At 35.3% G+C, this 20,269-nt stretch overlaps 4 protein-coding genes across 4 annotated transcripts; 3 read left to right on the top strand and 1 right to left on the bottom strand.

Moving 5' to 3' along the window:
• Positions 1–1,183: 1,183 nt before the first annotated feature.
• LOC104724802 (GDSL esterase/lipase At5g45920) lies at positions 1,184–9,410 on the top strand. The gene is made up of 5 exons (XM_010443352.3): positions 1,184–1,470; positions 1,712–1,939; positions 8,708–8,775; positions 8,853–9,017; positions 9,119–9,410. The coding sequence occupies exons 1-5, from the start codon at positions 1,369–1,371 to the stop codon at positions 9,279–9,281; spliced, it is 726 nt and encodes a 241-aa protein (XP_010441654.2). The 5' UTR covers positions 1,184–1,368; the 3' UTR covers positions 9,282–9,410.
• A 654-nt stretch (positions 9,411–10,064) lies between these two features.
• LOC104728538 (S-protein homolog 32) lies at positions 10,065–10,460 on the top strand. The gene has a single exon (XM_010447499.2). The coding sequence runs from the start codon at positions 10,065–10,067 to the stop codon at positions 10,458–10,460; it is 396 nt and encodes a 131-aa protein (XP_010445801.2).
• A 4,713-nt stretch (positions 10,461–15,173) lies between these two features.
• On the top strand, positions 15,174–16,924 carry LOC104724797 (magnesium-chelatase subunit ChlI-2, chloroplastic). The gene is made up of 3 exons (XM_010443348.3): positions 15,174–15,423; positions 15,563–15,663; positions 15,741–16,924. The coding sequence occupies exons 1-3, from the start codon at positions 15,315–15,317 to the stop codon at positions 16,791–16,793; spliced, it is 1,263 nt and encodes a 420-aa protein (XP_010441650.2). The 5' UTR covers positions 15,174–15,314; the 3' UTR covers positions 16,794–16,924.
• Positions 16,806–18,678, bottom strand: NUDT11 (nudix hydrolase homolog 11). The gene is made up of 6 exons (XM_010443350.3): positions 18,549–18,678; positions 18,211–18,445; positions 17,640–17,939; positions 17,408–17,550; positions 17,206–17,325; positions 16,806–17,110 (listed from the first exon to the last, which is right to left on the bottom strand). The coding sequence occupies exons 3-6, from the start codon at positions 17,842–17,844 to the stop codon at positions 16,904–16,906; spliced, it is 675 nt and encodes a 224-aa protein (XP_010441652.1). The 5' UTR covers positions 17,845–17,939; positions 18,211–18,445; positions 18,549–18,678; the 3' UTR covers positions 16,806–16,903.
• Between the last annotated feature and the right edge of the window lie 1,591 nt (positions 18,679–20,269).

Raw genomic sequence — 20,269 nt, 5'->3', positions numbered from 1 at the left:
CAATATATAACTGGAACCAATGTTCAAATATTTGGCCAAATCGATCGCGCTAATTCAATTTATAATTCGAACCAATGATCTTTTTGGTCAGTTATGTGCTAATTCGGTGTTACCCAACAGGATTATACCATTAATTGGGTAAAATAATCGTTGAATGATGATAAACAAAAAGAGAAAAATGAAGTTGCAGAAAATTGAGAGAGGCTCGGTAGGAAGAAAAAGATATAAAGGGGAAAGAAAAACAAATTATTATAATTAATAAAAAATTAATAGTCACCACTCACCAGCTGTTGGGATGGAGAATATTAGAAAATTTTAAAACGGGAGTTGGGGAATGAATGCGGGTTAGTTAATAGTTGCCAAGTGATCCAGTTAGCTAAATCGCCTAACGAAATTAAAAAACCAAATTGAAATAAAGTTGACATATCCAAGAAGAAATTAGAAATGAACAGTTATATAATTACGAAAAAATAAATTATTTTGTTTTTATAATATTTTTAGTTTTATTTACAAATAGAATACAGAGATAAATATACTTTTTGTCTTACAAAATTTATAGTTCAACTCATTCTTTAAATTAGTTTCAAAAAATATATTTAAAATAAATCTAAAATAAATTATAGCCCCATAATTAAAATTTCAAAAAAAATGAAAGTAATTTAAAATATTGGGGGGGGGGGGGGAGGGGTTCATGTAATAGAGTAGGTTATATAGTTTACATAAATATAGTTATATAATTTTTAAAAAATTGTCTACTAAAACACACAAGGTTATATAGTTAGTGATATATGACGACTTAAATGAAAAGTAGTACGGCAATCCACTCCCGTCCCATCACAGTCACACTCATATGCTAAACTGATAAATGTTAAAATTTTCTAATATAGATTTAAAATATATTATATAAAATTAATTTTTGTATAAACATTACAACCATATAATAATCAAATTTCACATTTTTTTTTCCACAATCAAATTTCACATAATTATTTTTTTGTTTAAAAAAAATATATAATTGACTTTATCTAGAAACACAACGAAAAACTACCAACTTTATATTCATCTAGCCCTTTATTTTATTTTAAAACACTACAAATTGAAATATTATAATTTAAATAATATATATTTATAAAACACTAAAAATATAACATCATTAAATGCAACAACAAAATGATCTTGATGCAAAATTAACATCATTAGTGCATCTACTTTTATTTTAATTTATTTTATTTTTGTATCTCCAATGATAAGCCTTTCCTTGATCATTTCAGCAAAACCACTACAACTCCTTCTTAACACATTTTTCTCAAGAAAGAGAAAGAGAGAGAGGACCTTACAAATTATAACAAGAAAAAAAGGTAGAGGAAGATGATAAGACAGAAGATTTTTCTCTTTGGTGATTCAATCACTGAAGAATCCTTTAGTGACGGTGGCTGGGGCGCTTCTCTCGCCGATCTTCTCCGCCGCAAGGTATAGATATATACACACATATTTACATCTTTGTAATTAATCTTATACATAGGTTTTGACTGATAACTCTTCGTTTCTCTATATAAGTTTTTCTTACTAATCATGATTATTTTTAATTTTTAGTAGACATAGTGAAGTTTTCTTATGTTTAATAGTAGTATATCACCTTTTTGTTCTTACTAGTATTTAACCCTTTTTAAAAAAATAATAACTAACACTTTTGAGATATAAAATTTATTAGGCTGATATAGTGCTCCGAGGATACAGTGGATATAACACGAGGTGGGCGTTGAAAGTAGTCGAGAGAGTTTTTCCGGCGGCTAAAGAAGATGGCGGAGAATCTCCGGCGGCGGTGACTGTATTCTTTGGAGCGAACGACGCGTGTCTGCCGGAGAGATGCTCGGGGTTTCAGCATGTGCCACTTCACGAGTACAAGCAGAATCTTCGCTCTATTGTTTCGTTTCTCAAGGTGATCATTTTATATCTATATATTATCTCATTTAATTCTTGGACATGCGTATATAATATCAATATGAAAATGTTTTGTACACTCGAGAATATGAACTAGGTAATTTATTATTATTTTTTTCTTTGTTAAAGAGTTTTCTTATATAAATAAAATATTAAATTTACAGGATAAAATTATATTATAAACAAAAAAATAAGAATAAGACTAACAAGAGCTAGAACGATGAAAGTTTTAAACTAAACAAAGACTGAAAAGAGGAAGAAGCAACCAGAGCCTAATGTTTGATATGAAATTTAACTGATCCAACATTGAAGAAGGGAAGCCCCTCGCTTCAAACTCAATTGCATTAAAGAACTACATTTGTTATTCATGGTGGAGATGATGTTTGTTGCTACTGAAACTGGAGAGACCGAAAGATCTTCATAGAATCGTCGATTTCTTTCTCTCCACAGTTCATAGAGTGTACCCTGCCAACCTTGAAAGAGAGCAAGTTTTGTATGTTTTGATGTTGAAATTGATGGCATCCAAAGAAGAATCTGATCCCAAAGAAATGGAGGTGATGATAGCTTAAATCTTTGTGTAATCAATCTCCATACTTCAGCAGAATAGGCACATTAAAAAAACAGATGATTTCGAGATTCATGAGCGAAACCGCAAAGAAGACAGTCTAACTCAATATCCACTCCCTAAGTAGACAAACGATCAAGAGTAGGGTTGCGATTAAGTATAAATAGCCATGAATTTATAGCATGCTTTGGGATAACAGCTTTGTGCCATACAAGAGGAGCCCAAGAGTTTACTTGATTCGAAAACCTAACAGCATTCCACATAGCTTTAGAAGAGAAAGATTGTACCATACCGTCGATTGCCCAAACCGGAATATCATTTGCTGATGACAAAGTAATGGTAGAGATAAAAGAGTGGAGAAGAACTTGTCTCTCTGATCTAGCATTAGGAAAAGACCAACCATTCTCATTGCTCAATTCAGCCACAGTTGAAAACAAAGGGATCCCTAAGTGACTAGGGCCATCTGAACCAAAGAAATGGTAAAGAGATCCAAAAGGAGTCCATGGATCCCACCAGAAGAATGTAGAATCACCATTTCCAATATGGATGCTAAAAATTTTAAGAGCTTTGAAACGCAGCTTAAGTAATCTTCTGAAATTCCAAGAGTAAGAAACATTCTTTTCATTGAGCGCCCACAAAGGAAATTTAGAAAGATACTTATTTTTTATCCAGGCCACCCAAAAAGAACCAGCTCTAAAAAATAACATCCAAAAAAGTTTCAACACACAAGTTTCGTTCCAACTACTAATGTGCCTTAAACCAAGTCCACCTTCGAATTTAGGAAAACAAATGTTAAACCAAGACACTTTTGCACCTGAGGGAGAGTCTACCTTTCCATGCCAAAGGAAGGAGCTGCAGAGACTATTAATCTTTCTAATAAGCTGCTTAGGGAGGAAGAAAGCACTTGTCCAAAAACCGATAATTCCGGAGATAACTGTAGATAAGAGAGTTAATCTACCCGCTAAACTCAGAAACCTATGAGTCCAAGCATTCAGCTTCTTACGAGTTTGAGATAGTAAAGGATCACAATCTTTAACTGAAAACTTTTTGGAACAAAGAGGAAGACCCAAGTATCGGACCGGAAGAGAGGATGGAGTAAGATTGAAAACATGCTTTAGCCGGTTCAAGGTATCCTCACTTACACCAGAATAAAACAAGGAGGTCTTCTCAATGTTCATTTTCAAACCAGAGATTTTCTCAAATTTTGCGAGAACAGACATAACTCCTCTCAAAGATTTCTCGGAACCCTCTAAAAAGATTAGTAAATCATCAGCAAAACAAAAATGAGTAAGCTGAAGCTCCTCACACCCAGGGTGGTAATTGAAAGATCCTTCTACTGCAACTTTATTCAACATTAAGGATAACACATTCATTACCAGAACAAACAGAATTGGCGATAAAAGACCTCCTTGGCGCAAACCCGTCCTTCCTTTAAAGAAACCTGAAGAAATCCCATTTATACTAATAATGAAATACGGGGAACAAACACACGCTTTTATCCAGGTAATGAAAACAAGAGGAACTTTATAAGCCTGAAGAGAATCGAGAAGAAAGTCCCATCTGACTGAATCAAAAGCTTTTGAGATGTCAACTTTGAGAGTAATTCTTTCTCTTCTTGTATTACGATGATAACCTTGTATAACTTCTGAAGCAAGAAGCAAGTTCTCTAATAAAAGTATGTCTTTAACAAATGCAGTTTGGTTTGGAAGTATAAGGTCAGGAAGCAGACTCTTTAATCTGTCTAACAAGAGACGAGAAATGAGCTTATAAACCGTATTAAGACAGGCAATGGGTCAGAAGTCCTTCAATTCAACAGCTCCTGGCCACTTTGGTATTAGTATTAGAGAAGTAGAATTTAAAGCAGTTGGGATAAAACAATCCTGAAAGAACCGAAGCACACTCAATGTTAATTCCTGTCCAATAATAGACCATGTAGCCTTGAAGAACTCTACAGGAAATCCATCTGGCCTTGGTGCTTTGTTGAGAGGCAATTTGAAAAGACAAGCTCTTATTGCTTCAGCAGAGAAAGGAGAGGATAAAGAAGATTGCTGCTCATCCGTACAAGTTGTATAGATTAAAAAAGAAAGGAGCTCAGGTAATTCAGGACAAAACAAACCTCTAACTGTTCATAGAATCCCAGCAAAGTAGTCTACAGCTAGAACATGAGTTTCTTGGAGAGATGAAGTGGAAGATCCATCTGGTTTCAACAGAAACTTTATGGCATTTCCTGCATTCCTAGCTGTAGTAACCTTATGAAAAAAGGAAGTATTAAAGTCACCTTCTCCCAACCATCTTAGTCTTGCTGAGGAGAGTTTTTTTAGACAAAAATCTCGACTAAGATGCAACCACCCCTCCAAAGCTGATTTTTCATTTTGAATATTTGTCTGAGATGGGACATTCAAAGTTAACAGCTGAAGATCCTTAAGCTTGGAGTGAGCCTCAACAACTCTCTTTTCTATGTCACTGAAACTGTTCTTCATCAAATCCTTAATAGGCCTTTTCAACTGTTTTAGCTTGAAACAGAAATCTTTAAGAGTAAGGACTGAAATGCCAACATGTGTCCAAGCTTCCATGACAGAATCCAGAAAACTTGGATGCTTTGTTAAAAGCGTAAAAAATTTAAATGGCCTAGTACCATATGACGGAGGAGGCGTGACAATCTTGATATAACCAGGTGTATGATCAGAGAACTCAGGAGCTTGAAAATTACAAAAAACTAGATGGGAACATGAGCAGCCAACAACCATTCACCAAGCATCTATCTAGTTTTTTCCCAATCGGATCTCCTGATCTTTTATTCGTCTAAGTAAATTTAGGTCCACTAAAGGGAAGATCAAAGAGACCTAAATTAGCTAAACAGTCTCCAAACAAACGCATACCTCTTGTAGAGCTGACAATGTTAATATTTGAGGTCTCTTCTGGATTAAGAATCTCATTGAAATCCCCATTGATCATCCACGGCTTGTTCCCCAAACAAAGAGAAGTGTATCTATCATGAAGTGAACTCCAAAGCTTTTTCCTTTCCTCTTCCTCAGAAGATGCATAAACCGCTGTATAAATTAGAACTGAGCCATCCTCCAAAGAAATCTCACAAGTAATTGATTGAAGGTCGACAAAAAGAACGCTTGCTTTAATCGGAGCTTTGTATATGATCCAAATCTTTCATAACTTCGAGAACTGGTAATTAGATAGAAGGGTCCACTCTGGACCAAAAACTGACATTATAGACTCCTTACTAGCTTCTTTAACATGTGTCTCCAAAAAAGCTCCAAAAGTGACTGGATGAGTACTAAGCCAATTACAAAGAGGTCGATGCTTTGACAAATCATTAAGACCTCGCACATTCCAAAAAAAGTTGTCTAATATAAAAACAGATTATTGAGTGTGACGTTTCCCTCTTTGCAGGGAGAGAACGCCACCTTGAGCAGGTGATATTTGGTCATACCTCTTTCTTTTAGATTTCTTATCTTTCGAGGGGGCTGAAGAGGAAGAAGAACTATAGAGAACTAGAGAAGAAGATGTCTCACCCACAACCATAGCATTTTCCTCTACTGATAATACTTCAAAAGGGTTTGAGATAGAAGTAGAAGATTGAACCACTAAGAGTAAAGGCGAGGGGAGGACATTATGAGTGGTTAATTCCAACGACTGAGCAGAACTGGTCGAAGCTACATCCAAATCAACAGATGAACATTCATGAGCTGGGGGAATATACTGGTTTTGACCACTTGTAGGAAAAGATAAGCCAGATTGAGGAGAAACCTAAGGGAATTTCGGTTTCCTGAGAGGAAGTAGGTAAAACCTCTTTTCCATGAACCAAAGAAACTGGAATAAGAGCCAAAACTTCTTTAACATAACCTTCAGAAATGGGTTTCCAAACCTGATGCTTTTCCACATGAGTTGACGAAGAAGAATTATTTGCAGGTCCTTTAGAAGTTTGCTTCTCTTTTCCTGCCATAGAAGAATTCATCTGCGAACTAATAGCAGTAGGACAAAGTAAAGCTTTATGTCTAATTTCATTGCAAAGAGGACAAAGAGGAGGCAACCATGGGTAAGAGACGTTAAGAAGCAAGACCTGACCATCATCTCGCTCTATCTCTAACACAGCTGGAAGAGGTTTCATAAGATCAACAATTACTTTTACCTTTGCAGAGTTGATACTAGTGAACGGCTTATGATCCACTGCTCGCCCCAATGGCCTACAAATTATACTTAAACCTTCTGGAGTGATTAGATCAAAAGGGATATCCTTAATAGATGCCCAAACTGGCGCTTTCTCTAATGAAGGAGGATTAAACTGAATTCTGATTTCCAAGTCGTGACAAAGAACGGAGAATCACCCACATGCCATAATTCTTGTTGCAGTACCCGATTCTTTAACGATGGAGAGGGGATATTGAATAGAAAAGCATTTGAGGTCAGTTTATGAACTGTAACTCTTTTATCTTTATCCCACAGAAAATTTAAAACTCCCCAAATCTTCCCATAAGATGGAGTCTTGCCATAGAAGATGCCGACAATGAAATTTTCATGAAAGCTTTGCACCTCTTTCAAACACAAGATTTGAAATCTTAACCTGAAGATGACCTTCAGAAGACATAGAAATCGGAACCGAGAAAACAGGAATCTTACCCGAAGAGGTAAGATTTTTAGCCCAATTGAAACCTGAATCAGAAACACCACGCAAAGAAGCTTGGAGGGAAGAGGGAGGAAGAGACGAGTTTTCTCTGATCAAAGAAGAAGGGGACGCTCCAAGAACTCCTTTCTCAGAGGGAATAGTATAACTTGCCTGAGGAAAAGGGGAAGAAGAAGGCAAATCTGATATCACCACATCGATATGATGAAGAAATTGATCCGGTGAAAAGGAACCAGAGAAAAGTGAAGATGAAATCGGTGAAGATGGATCTGGCGGAGCCGGTGGAGGAAAAAGACACACAATCTCAATCATCTGAAAGGTGAAGCTTAACGAGCTAAAACATAACAAAGAAAATTGCTTTTTTTTTTTCGCCAGCTGACGTCACGAACTTATCGCTTCAATTGAACTAGGTAATTTATGTTGCACATGCATATATAATGATCAATATGAAAATGTTTTGTATACCCGAGAAATATGAACTAGGTAATTAATGTTGCACATGCATATATTCTCGTCATCAATAAGAAAATATTTTGTATACTCTAGAACTAAGTTGTATGGAAACGGAAATATAGAAACGGAAATGGATATTCGAGTCGAGAATATAATTTAGATAATTAGTGCTGCACATGCATATATATAAATATAATCATCAATATGGACAAAATAATCATCAATATGGGAATGTTTGTATGAACTACGTCCTTGAGAATATGAACTAGGTGATTCATGTTCGATGTATTTATTTGCAAAAGTGAATGGCAAATGATATGTTATTTTACATAAGATTAATTATGTGCATGTTTTAACAATATTTATGCTATATATATGGTTCGATAGCATGTGTTTTTACTTTGTATCACGCTATTTATTTAACTAACACATAAATAACACAATTTATTTATGAGTTACCATAGGAAAAAATCATAACAAATACGTGTTATCTTCTTTGATATGTTATGCTATTTATTCAAATAAATCAAAACTCTATATATGTTATGCTATTTATTCAAATAAATTAATTACATGTGAAATAGTTTATTTACGATTGCACCGTCGTATTTGTTTTTCTAATTTGCGAGAAACTTTGGTAGAGTAATTAAGCCATAATTGCTGAGTTTATGCATCAAAGAATTTGTTGTCAAATAAGTTTAAAAGTTTTGGTCCTGAGACACTTAGAATATAAACGCTTCGCGGAAGTACGTGAAAAATAAAATCAATTGGACTACAAAATGATTAAAATTGAAAGAAAAAAAAACTAATTGGGTGTGAAAATTACATTAAAACTAAAGAATTAGCTTTCTTTTTTGTTTTTTTTTCTTCAAATGGTATTGTGGTTAAAACTAAAAGCATTAATCTATTGACTAATTTAAAAATGTTGCCTTTTTGACTAAAAGGCCAAAGCTTTGATCATATATATCTCCTTTTGGGAAAGTAAACTTTAAAAGCACCAAATGTATATACTTTGTCGAACCACTAAGTGAAAAGATTTTATACATTCTTACTTTTACATAAATAATGGATTCGCATACTAAATGAGAAATTTTTGCTACGGTGATTCTCAGAACCGTTGGCCACAAACGGCCATTATTCTCATAACTCCTCCTCCAATCCATGAAGAGGCCCGCCTGAGGTTCGAGTCCTCTTAATTTTTTTGTCATTCACTATTTTCTTGTACGTCTTGAACTAATTTAAGACATTTATCTTTAGATATCCTTATATTGAAAACACAACGGGGTTGCCAGAAAGAACGAATGAAGTGGCCGGACTATACGCAAAAGCATGTGTAGAAGTTGCTAAGGAATGTCAAATTTTGGTCATTGATCTTTGGTCCAAAATGCAGCAAATTCCAAATTGGCAAACAGAGTGTCTATGGTCATACACTAACTCTTACATATATACCTAGTATACGGTGCATTTTCAAAACCGATTATTTGATCCTCGATTAACCAAATTTGTGTTTTCTCGAATTTTAGGGATGGGTTACATTTGAGTCGGGTCGGTAACAAAGTATTGTTTGAAGAAGTAGCAAATAAGCTTAATGAAGAAAGCATTGGAGCTGAGGAATTAGCCGTCGATCTTCCCCTTATAGAAGATGTTGACCCAAAAGATCCTCTCAAAGCCTTTCATGAGTTTTGATGCTTTATATTATCATCATGTAGTTTGGAATAATAATCGTCTTAACGATATTAGTTTGGAATAATTATGACCTTCGAATGATGTTATAATCCACTCTTATCAAATAATATTCACATTTTACTTCGTTTAGTTTAGTTTTTTATTTTATTTTGGGTGTGTATGCTCTAGTTTATATTTTTACAAACATGTTAATGACAACATATAAACGAATATAAACCAAATTCAAGTTTTGTCCGACCAAAATGGTACCCAAGTAAATATTACATAGAGGTTTGACAAAAAAAGAAGTGTAACTATATAGACCAAAAACCTTTTTCCGGTAAGCCTAAATCAGTTTTGAGTTTTTAATGAAAAAAAACCTTCAAGAATTAATAACAAGACTAATTATAAATTAGTTAAGTGATTTTTAAATTAATAAACAAACACTTTAAAGAATAAATTTTAGTGAAAACCTTTTAAAGTACTGGCCGGTCCATTTTAAACTCTCAATAAAATTACTAGTAAAATGAACCGTTAAATATTGAAATAATTTCTGCTAGGCTGATACACAAAAGTTCAAACTCTCATTACCATAGATGAAATAAACTTTGCTAGGCTGGTACACAAAATTTCAAACTGAAAAACAAATTGATAGTCTCCCATGATTTGAAATCTTAATTAAAGTTAGTAAATCTATCTTAACTGAAAAACAAAACAAAAACTGTAAATGCAAAAATAGCGACATATATGTTGATTATTAATACACGAAAGAAAAATCAAGTCTAAACAACAACAACAAAAAAAATGAAAATTCTCACGATCTTCCTACTTGTTTTTAGTCTTTGTATGTTTGGCCATGTATCTAGCGCTGGAATTAGGATCGTGAACGAACTCAAAAATAAGAAATCCTTTTGGATGAGATGTTATTCTAAAAATGACGTACTAGGTCCAATAATAATACTAAATGGAGGGCATTTTACAGACTATTTCTTTCATAATTTATTCGGTACGATGCATTTTATGTGTATTTTAAAACAAGGACCTGAATTTAAACACAATCAGAGCTTTAGAGCATTTAAAAAGTCTAGATTATGGGAATGGAGAGCAATACAAGATGGAATCTATTTAAGAAGGATATATAAGGCGAGATTTGATGACTCTATAGAGAATATCCATAAAGAGCATGATTGGATACTTTAAAACATTAACAAAATTCAATACTCTTCACTAAGACATCACATCCGTAAAAGTACAGTTTCATTATCTCTTTATTGGTCTACATGACAATTTTTTTTGTTTTGGTATTGACAATTCATTATATATATATATATATATATTTATTGGTCTATATATATCCTCAACTCATTTTTTATATAAAAATGAAAAAATAAACCAAATTATATTTAAAATTTTCTAATTATCGTTCTTTTTAGACTATGTATAATGTATAATGATATCTTAAGAGGATCACAGAGGTGGTTTTGGTTGAGGAAATGCTTATAGACGTTATGACATGGTTGCTATATGGACAGAGGTCCTGAAAAACTTATGAGGAGATGGGGGTTCTTCAGAGGGGACGAGATTTCTTAGATACCGATAGCTCGAGGGACTGCGGTCCTGAGGGTGGCAGAGGAGATGGGAGTTCTCCTGAGGGGACGGGAGGTTACCTAGATACTAATAGCTCGAGGGGCTTCGGTACTGAGAGTGGAAGAGGAGATGGGGATTCTCCGGGTAGTGAAACAACCCTTACTTTTTTGTATATATATTAATATAATCTCTAGTGGTATCATACCCAGTAACAACCTAGCATCAATCAACAACAACAGATAACCAAACAATACCATTAAACCATTAAAGTCTACAACAATGAATAATCCAATAAACCAATAAAGTCAATTATCAATTCCAACATCTTACAATGTTTTATCGACTCCATTCTAGCAACCAAACAATAGCTAGACCACAATCAATCAGGTCTCTAGAACATCCTCCTCCTCATCGCCTTGATTCCATGATTACACTTTGCCTTTACCTGCACCACAAACACAAATTGAGATGCATGAGTATTGTCATAAACACTCACTGAGGTAATCCTCCAATCTACTGGACTATACACACAAGCAACTGAGATTCCAACGTTAAGCAAACACAAACAAACACAACAAACCAGAGAAACAAGTGTCGGACAAGTTGGTGTTGACCTACACAGCTTGGTGTCGACTGACACTGCCTCTCAGTGTTGATCGACACACATCCTTGGTGTCGATCGACACCCTCCTCTTATCGATCGACACCGACTCTGCAGACACGATCTACTTGAAGCTGAACGTCGAATGTCCGCGTCCATCCATCTCTAATCCATCCAAAACTCATCCAACAACCATAGGAATCGACCATTGGATTAAACCTTGTTGAACCGGAATTTGCTGGTGTCGATCGACACTCCTCCTGGTGTCGATCGACACCCACCTCCAAAACACACTAATTGGTTCATTGGTGTTACATGTACCGAGATCTCGAGGGTGACAACCCAAGAGTGAGATGGTATGACTCAAAGACGGAGGTTCTAATAGTGAGATCGGTATGACGACTCAAAGATGTGAGGTCTGAGAGTGAGATCAGTATAACTCGAAGGTTACAACCTAAGAGTAGATGAGTTGGAGGCAAAAGTGTCACAGACGTGGGGATAAGCATGATAACCGGATGCGGATCTCGGAGATTGATGGGGGTTCAATCATTGATTTTTTATTTGTCTTGACCGAGAGTGTCAAGATTGTGCTGGTCGGGAGGGCCAGAGTTGAGTTGACCAGTGGGGTCGGGTAGTGCCACGAACCGGTGGTAGGATGCGTCTTGTGGATATATGTGTTTTCAGATTTGAAGACGAATCTATTGTTAGAGGGAGAGAATTGTAACGCCTGCAAACCAGAAGTGTTGTTCGGGGTAGGTGTTGAGCGACACTAAAGGGTGTCGGCCGAGACCAACAACTTTGGTGTGGCAATTTATGTTTTAAATCGCTGGTTTAAGGGATATCTCGAAGGAATCTTGTTAGGGGAAACCTCTAGGAGTATATAAGGAATATCTCGAAGTCCTTGTTAGGGGGTTGGCCGTCTTGTCGTTCTAAGGAAGATAGAAGCGAGAAGAGGTGTGCTTTGGTCTCTTTGGGGAGAAAGAGAGAAGGGATGCGGATTGGGGATGGACAAAAAGGGAAGGAGGTCTTTGTGTTAAGGAGAAGAGGAGATCGAGCAATGGGCTTGAGGGAAGCTTCTCCTTCGTCGTGCATCAAGGATGTTGCAGGAAGAAACATTGTGTTTGGGGCATAAGAGGAGGAGAATGGAGACCCATCTTCTTCATGTGTGAGCGGAAGGATGGGATCTTGGATGGTAGATTGGGAGAGACAAGGAGGCTCTCTCATGGTTATTATCGAGGTAAGTCGTGTTGTTTGATATTTAATCGATTAATGAATCGATAGTTGTTAAGGATTAGGGTTTTGTAGCGAAAAGGAGTTTGAAGGGAGGCTCTGTTCGTGATTATTGGGTTGGTGGTATGGAATGGTATGGGATGGTATGGGATGGCTACTTCAGAGCAACACCTATAGATAGACATCGATAAATGGTATGGGATGGCTACTTCAGAGCAATGTTTGAAGGATAAATCGGAGTCTAATTTGGCTAAAAGTTGGTGGGGAGTTTCATGGTGCTATAAGCTTCATATCCAACTATGAGTTTGTGATTTAATCAAGTATTTTTATTGTGGTCTGGCATAGACGGTTTTGTGGTAAGGTTGAGGTACCGATCGACACTGGAGGAGTTGGTAGTGAATTAGAGTATTCGTGGGGAAGTGGTTTCCGAGGCTGGATAGAATCAAACATTCCAGCCCACCTCTCTTGTTACTTGGTCGCGAAGGGTGGTTGGTTGTGCGACTCAATAACTAGATGTGGGAGTTTTTGTAATGAGCGATTTTTACGCTGATTGTCTCGTCGAAATTATGAGATTCCGGTAAAATCGTTTCCTATGGATCCTGTGCGAGGATTGAGAATACGGGTGCGATCGTCTCATCAACCATCCTAACAACAAACATATACTGTCCCCCTACAACATTAACAGTTGTGATACTAATTGGGCCATTAAATCCCAGATCTTCCAAAACTTTTTCTTATGTTGTCGGAAAGGTTAGTGATATCGTTAAAATCCTTTGGTAAAGGTGCATTTTTGAAATCCCACATATGTAATAAACTGGATAGGGTTGAAAGAATTGGATAAGAAAACGATTTATAGTAAGAAATGCTTTAGTAAACATTATTGAACAATTTTTATACCAATGCTCAAATGTATGGGTGGGCATTTCGGTTTAAGTTCGGGTTCAGTTTGGTTTGATTTATTCGGTTTTGGTAAAACTCTAACCAAACTCAACCAAAGTTAGTTTGGTTTAGTTTATGTTCGGATCAGTTTATGTTTGGTTCGGTTCGGTTTGGTTTGGTTGTAGGTTGGTTCGGTTTTAATTCAGTTAAAAAATCAATAAATGTAACAAAATAAAATTGATTATGGTTTTATAATATTTAATTAATCAATTAAATTAGAAAACTAGAAAATTGAAATTAAACTAATATTAAAGTAAACATAATTAAATCTATATTTATATTTAGTTAAATTTATTAAAAAATTTAAAATAAAATAAAATAGAAACCAAATGCAATTGGTCATAGGTAAGATCACATATCTATAATTTTAATAATATTATTTATTAATTAAAAAAACATATTGGGTTATTGGTTTGGTTCAATTTTAAACCAAACCGAACCGAACCATTTGGGTTGAAAAGAAACCTAGCTGAATGGTTAGAGAGTAGAATTGGGTTTGGTTTGAGTCGGTTTGAGTTCGGTTGGTTTGGTTTGGTTTGGTTCGGTTTAAATGTCCACCCTATTCCTAACTCATTATCTAAAAAAGTAGCTGCTCAGATGAGAATCTAGAGTTAAAAAAAAAAGTCGATATTTAACAAAAAAAAATATTAACTATTTATAGCGCTTAAAATTCTTAAACGACAGCTAATTTCTTTCTTTATTTTTATTTACACAAATCGAACCATTGAATGGATCAGAGGAATTAAAAATTGGATTTTCGGAAGCTGTCCACAGCATTTTTTTTTTCGACAGCATCTTCTTGTTCAATATATATTTCGGTCATCATTTTGGTAACAATGTACATAGATGAGAATAATCTTACAATTTTCTTTATATAAACATTATAAAATGTATAACAACGGAAGTCTCAAAACAACAAAATTAATAATATAAAATTTCTAAATTTATAAGAGTTTCATGAGTAAAAGATAAAAACTAAGAGCATCCACATCAACAGAACGATACATGAAGCAAATCAACCAACAATGGCGGACCTACATAGAAAATGGGTGGGTCAACTGACTTGGTTAAATTATTGAAATAGGTATTTTTGCATGTAAACAATTGAAGTTTCTGTAGCCAAGTTGGTTTTCCCCTTTAAGTGTGACACCCCAAACCAGAGTTCAATTCCTCAATACCACACTAAAAAGTTGTTTTTTTCCATTCCAACTGTTTAAAAAAAATTATTGACCCCCCCTAAAAAAATTTCCTGGGTCCGCCACTGTCAACCAACGATACATGAAGCAAATCAACCAACTGACTGTTCTGATTATAGTATGCGAAGATCGTTCCAATTCCAAACAATTTTTTATGCAAACCCAAACCAAACGCAGAGGGGTCTTTTAAACCGAATTGAATCAAAAAACCTGAAAATAATTCAGTATGGTTCGAACCGAACTAGACCAAACTGATTGATCTCTTTAAAATATAAAAGGCCCCATAAAATCTATATATCTTCCACACCTATCAGATAAATTGGGCCTTATATATGAGCCCATTATCAACCAATCAATTTTAGTGAATATTATATTTTACAAACATTGCATAATGTTTAACGAGAGAGTGAGGGAGATCCCTCTCTCTATCTCCTTATCCAACACAAAAAAACGAATTCTCAAAGATAAAAGAGACGAAATCAGAGAGAGAGCTCACTAACAATGGCGTCTCTTCTCGGACCATTATCTCCTTCTCCAATCTTAACTTGCCCTCGTCGTCTTTCTTCTCTTTCCTCATCATCTTCAATCTCCCCTGTCTTCTCCGGACCAGGTTCGAACCTTTTTTTAACCCTAAAGTACAAATTTTTATCTGCTCATTACACAGAAAGTTCCAACTTTTTTAAAACCAGTGAAGCTTAATTGAAGATTAGAAAATTGTTAAGAACTGTGTGTGTTGTTTGCTTTTGCAGGGAAGTTTTGTGGGAGAATCCAATTAAAGCCGAAGAAGAACAGATCTCGTTACCATGTTTCTGTTATGAATGTCGCCACAGAGATCAACCCTATTGAACAAGTATGAGTCTTTTTTTTTTTTTTAATTGATCAAGAAACAGTAAAAAAGCTTGAATCTTGGAATGTTTTTGGTTTTAGGAAAAGAAGTTTGATTCAAAGGAAAGTGCAAGGCCGGTTTATCCATTTGCTGCTATTGTAGGACAAGATGAGATGAAGCTATGCCTTTTGTTAAACGTGATTGACCCGAAGATAGGTGGTGTGATGATAATGGGAGATAGAGGAACCGGTAAATCAACTACCGTTAGATCGTTGGTTGATTTGCTTCCCGAGATCACTGTGGTTGCTGGTGATCCGTATAACTCAGACCCTAGAGATCCTGAGTTTATGGGGAAAGAAGTGAGAGAGAGAGTACAAAAGGGAGAACAGTTGCCTGTTATCGAAACCAAAATCAACATGGTTGATCTTCCTTTAGGTGCTACAGAAGATAGAGTTTGTGGAACAATTGATATCGAAAAAGCTTTAACTGAAGGTATCAAGGCGTTTGAGCCAGGGCTACTAGCTAAAGCTAATAGAGGGATTCTATATGTAGACGAAGTTAATCTCTTGGATGATCATTTAGTTGATGTTCTTCTTGATTCTGCTGCTTCTGGTTGGAACACTGTTGAAAGAGAAGGGATTTCGATTTCTCACCCTGCTCGGTTTATCCTAATTGGTTCAGGGAATCCAGAAGAAGGAGAGCTTAGACCACAGCTTCTTGACCGTTTTGGTATGCATGCGCAAGTAGGGACGGTTAGAGATGCGGAGCTGAGAGTTAAGATTGTTGAAGAGCGAGCTCGTTTTGATAGTAATCCAAAGGAGTTTCGAGAATCTTATTTAGCAGAACAGCTGCAGCTTCAGGAGCAGATAACTACTGCAAGAAGCAATCTTTCTGCAGTTCAGATCGATCAAGATTTGAAAGTGAAGATCTCAAAGGTATGCGCTGAGCTAGACGTTGACGGATTGAGAGGAGACATAGTGACAAACAGAGCAGCTAGAGCACTTGCGGCACTCAAAGGAAGAGATCAAGTTACAGCTGAAGATGTTGGTATCGTTATACCGAACTGCTTAAGACACAGACTCAGAAAAGATCCGTTGGAGTCTATGGATTCTGGAATCCTCGTTACCGAGAAGTTCTACGAGGTTTTCAACTAAAGTAAAGACAGATTCTTGAAAACACATTTAACATATGCTTCGACTCACTAAGAAGATTCAATTTGTATCCCTTATTATACATGAAAAGTTTTGTTTTTTTTTTTCAAGAATCAATTGGGCTGATTCCAGAATCTTGGCTTACGTTCTTGAAACTCTGGTAATCTCTGATAAACAATGGAGGCAACTCTGATGAGAATACCAGCAGTGAGTGCCCATATGATAAAGCTTATTTCTTTATCTTCGGAATAGTAATCAAAGTACTGAAGAAGATATTTATGTCCTTCATACTCTCGTTTCTCCGCTCGCCTGTTCTTATCCTGTGTTAAACCCCCCAACAGAAGAGAGTTATTAAAGAGTAAGGTTTGGAGATGGAGGTTAACCAGAAACAGGGGAAAGTTTCAGTTTTACGAACCTTGAGGAACATCTCTAACGGAACATCGAAGATTTCTTCTACTTCAGCTGGATTTGGTATTGGTCTAAACGCTTTCTTATCGAGTAGAAATCCTATAACTGGTACAACAGACATTCCCTTCTGCAATATCCGATAGAACTATTAGATAGATAACCAATTTAGTAACTTGAAACTGTAGATGTTTCGATGCAATTTTTTTTACCTTGTTAACAAATGGTTCAAGAACAGAAATGATTGTAACAAGAGAAGGATCTAGACCGATTTCTTCACGAGCTTCTCTCAAGGCAGTAGCTATATCATCTGAATCTTCTTCGTCTCTTTTTCCTCCAGGCAATGCTACTTCCCCTGTTTTTATTTTATTTTTACACAAGTTCCTCTGTTTCTGGTATAAAGATAAAAACTTTACTCTGAATTGAGAGAGATTTTGATTTTACCAGGATGAGAAGAGAGAGTAGAGGAGCGTTTGGTTAAGATTACGCGTAGCTCGTCTTTGTCTTCTCTTTGTTCTTGGTATAGACAAACTAAGACAGCTGAAGATTTTGCAGGAAAATGTGGGAGAAGATGAGGTTTGTTGTAATTTTGAAACCGTTGGATCAGATTTTGCAACTCTGCAGAATCTGTTGTTGTTGAAGAAGACATATTTGAAACAGAGACTTTAACAGTTGAACTATGTTTCTTCTTCTTGTTTCTTCAGATCTGAATAAAGCGACCTTGTTTTGGTAACATATCCAGATCTTTATTTACAACGAAAGAAGACTCAGATTTGTTAGGGAGTGTACAACAAATAATTAGTAAGATAAAAGAAAATTTATTTAGAGAAATAGAAAGCAGAAAGTGAATTGCGCAGTTAACCTAACCACATCAGTTACTAATCTCATTCCTTTTACTTTTTTTACAAATAGATTCATCAAAAGTGTTTACTATTTTAACAAATTTTGCCTGTTGAAAACGTTTTTAATTGTCTTTACTAGACAACAGTTTTTGAAACTGAGATCACAACATTACCCTTGATAAACGAGTTCGACCTCGGAAAGTGGCCGCGCTTGTGATCGACGGTGCTAGCAGTGAATTGCTTGTTTTAGGTGGTAAATTTCCGGATCCAATCTAGAGACTAGATCTAGGCAGTGAATCGCTTGTTTCCGGTGATAAACTTCCGGATTCAATCTAGAGACTAGATCTAGGCAGTGAATCACTTGTTTTTGGTGGTAAACTTCCGAAGATCCGATTCGAAAAATCCGATCTGAACCCGTATCCAAAATTTTAAAATACCCGAAATGGTCTTATATCCGATCTAAATCCAAAAATATGAAAATCTCAAATATACGATTTGAACTCGAACATACCCGAACGTTCAAGCCTAATTATTATTCCGATCTCCAATTCTAAGTCGCCCGTGTTTTTCTCTATTTTGTAACTGTGTATAGAACCAAGACCATAAGCTCATTAAAAATAAAATACATAATATTTATGTATATATAAAAAAAAACATTACCCTGAATTTGATATTTGAGGCGAGCATTTTAACCTATTTGAACCAAATAAAACTAAATTCTATGCACCAACCTTTCAACGGTTTGGTTTAAAATGGAACCAGACCAATATTAAGATTAGTTTCTTTTCAAGAGAATACATAGCATTTCTAAATGGGTTTAGTTTGATTTTTGGGAATGTCATCAAGTAATAGTTTCTACTAATAAGGTGGTCAACGCTATTGTGAAAAGCGAAATTTTTTTAATTATATTTGGCTTTGGAGGGTTTTCTTGGCTTTCCTATATATCAAGTGCATGCTGAAGAATAAATTTGTGGTTTTTGGTGTTACTCTCATTGTAAAATACCTTTTTAAGATCGAAGAACTTTAGTGATTGAAGAGAAAAGAATGATTCGTGGCTAGTTTTTTTTTGTCAACCATTGGGCCACAACTGACCGGTCTATTAACCAAGTTGCTATATTCGTAGAAAGCAGAATCGTTTTTTTGTCAACCATTGGGTCACAACTGGCCGGTCCATTAGCCAAGTTCCTACATTCGTAGGAAGCAGGATTCGATCTCTGGTATGATGGTGCCTTCTACAAATGGACTTACCTCCTGCTACTGCACTAAGGTCACTTCACATTCGTCGCTAGTTTTTGTTTTTGAAAATATGATTTTTTTTTGTGAGTTTTTGAGAAACACAAATTTAACTAACTAGAAAAGAGCACTCAGATCTAACTAGATAAAAAGATCCAACTAGATAAAAATGATATTTTTATCCAACTTCGACTGTTGGTATTAAATTATATGGAGATGGTATAGAGGATATATATGTTATTTGTTGCAAACTATTTGTTGATAATATTAGATGGTAGAAAAGGAAGAAAAAAAATCAAAAAAAAAAAAGATGATTAATGATAGACAATTGATAGTTTATTGTGGAAGATTTTGGTTTTTGTTTTTTTTTTCAATTTTTTTTTTTACTCTTTTTTGGTAAAGGTTAAGAATTTGTTTCTTTCCTCTTGCATATTTTTTTTTTTTGAAGGCGTGTTTCTTTCTTCGCATGATTGACCTGTTTTAACTTCTTTTCCCTGATTTTATTCTTAGGCCTTTTCAAAAATAAATAAATTTATATCTCCCTGTTACTAAAATATACTATATTACTATCAAATTACGGTTTGTTTGTTTTGTGTTTTGTGAGTTGACTTGTATTTTCCAAAGCGAAGTAACACTGAATTGAACTAACTAGAACTAGTTCTGATTTTAGTTCAGTTAGAATTTAGTAAAACAGAATTAAATGAACTGAAACGAAAAATAGACTAAGGTGTTCACCTCTAACTGATAAATTTTAAAACATTAACATCTACCATTAAATGATAATATTCAAGACAGTAACATTTCTCAGCTTGTCTCTTTCTAGAATTGTAATATCACCTACCATGTTGTATTTAAAAGACAGTATCTATAAATCAATATATAAGCATTGTTTATCATTTATTTAAACTTCAATAAATCAATAGAATATCAGTGTACCTCGTTTGGGCGATTTGTGTGGCTTTCGCTCCTTCTACAACGTCTAAGTGTCTGTTGACCATG

The sequence above is a fragment of the Camelina sativa genome, chromosome 11, assembly GCF_030686135.1.
Source record: "Camelina sativa cultivar CO46 ecotype springtype chromosome 11, ASM3068613v1".
NCBI lineage: Eukaryota > Viridiplantae > Streptophyta > Magnoliopsida > Brassicales > Brassicaceae > Camelina > Camelina sativa.
This window is presented reverse-complemented; position numbering and strand designations above follow the sequence as displayed.

Coding starts and splice junctions, on each gene's coding strand:
- LOC104724802 (XM_010443352.3), top strand. CDS start 1,369: ATGATAAGACAGAAGATTTTTCTCTTTGGTGATTCAATCACTGAAGAA. Junction 1,471..1,711: donor CCGATCTTCTCCGCCGCAAG/GTATAGATATAT, acceptor AAAATTTATTAG/GCTGATATAGTGCTCCGAGG. Junction 1,940..8,707: donor CTATTGTTTCGTTTCTCAAG/GTGATCATTTTA, acceptor GGTGATTCTCAG/AACCGTTGGCCACAAACGGC.
- LOC104728538 (XM_010447499.2), top strand. CDS start 10,065: ATGAAAATTCTCACGATCTTCCTACTTGTTTTTAGTCTTTGTATGTTT.
- LOC104724797 (XM_010443348.3), top strand. CDS start 15,315: ATGGCGTCTCTTCTCGGACCATTATCTCCTTCTCCAATCTTAACTTGC. Junction 15,424..15,562: donor CCCTGTCTTCTCCGGACCAG/GTTCGAACCTTT, acceptor TTGCTTTTGCAG/GGAAGTTTTGTGGGAGAATC. Junction 15,664..15,740: donor AGATCAACCCTATTGAACAA/GTATGAGTCTTT, acceptor TTTTGGTTTTAG/GAAAAGAAGTTTGATTCAAA.
- NUDT11 (XM_010443350.3), bottom strand. CDS start 17,844: ATGTCTTCTTCAACAACAACAGATTCTGCAGAGTTGCAAAATCTGATC. Junction 17,551..17,639: donor TACTCTCTCTTCTCATCCTG/GTAAAATCAAAA, acceptor AAATAAAAACAG/GGGAAGTAGCATTGCCTGGA. Junction 17,111..17,205: donor CGTTAGAGATGTTCCTCAAG/GTTCGTAAAACT, acceptor GGTTTAACACAG/GATAAGAACAGGCGAGCGGA.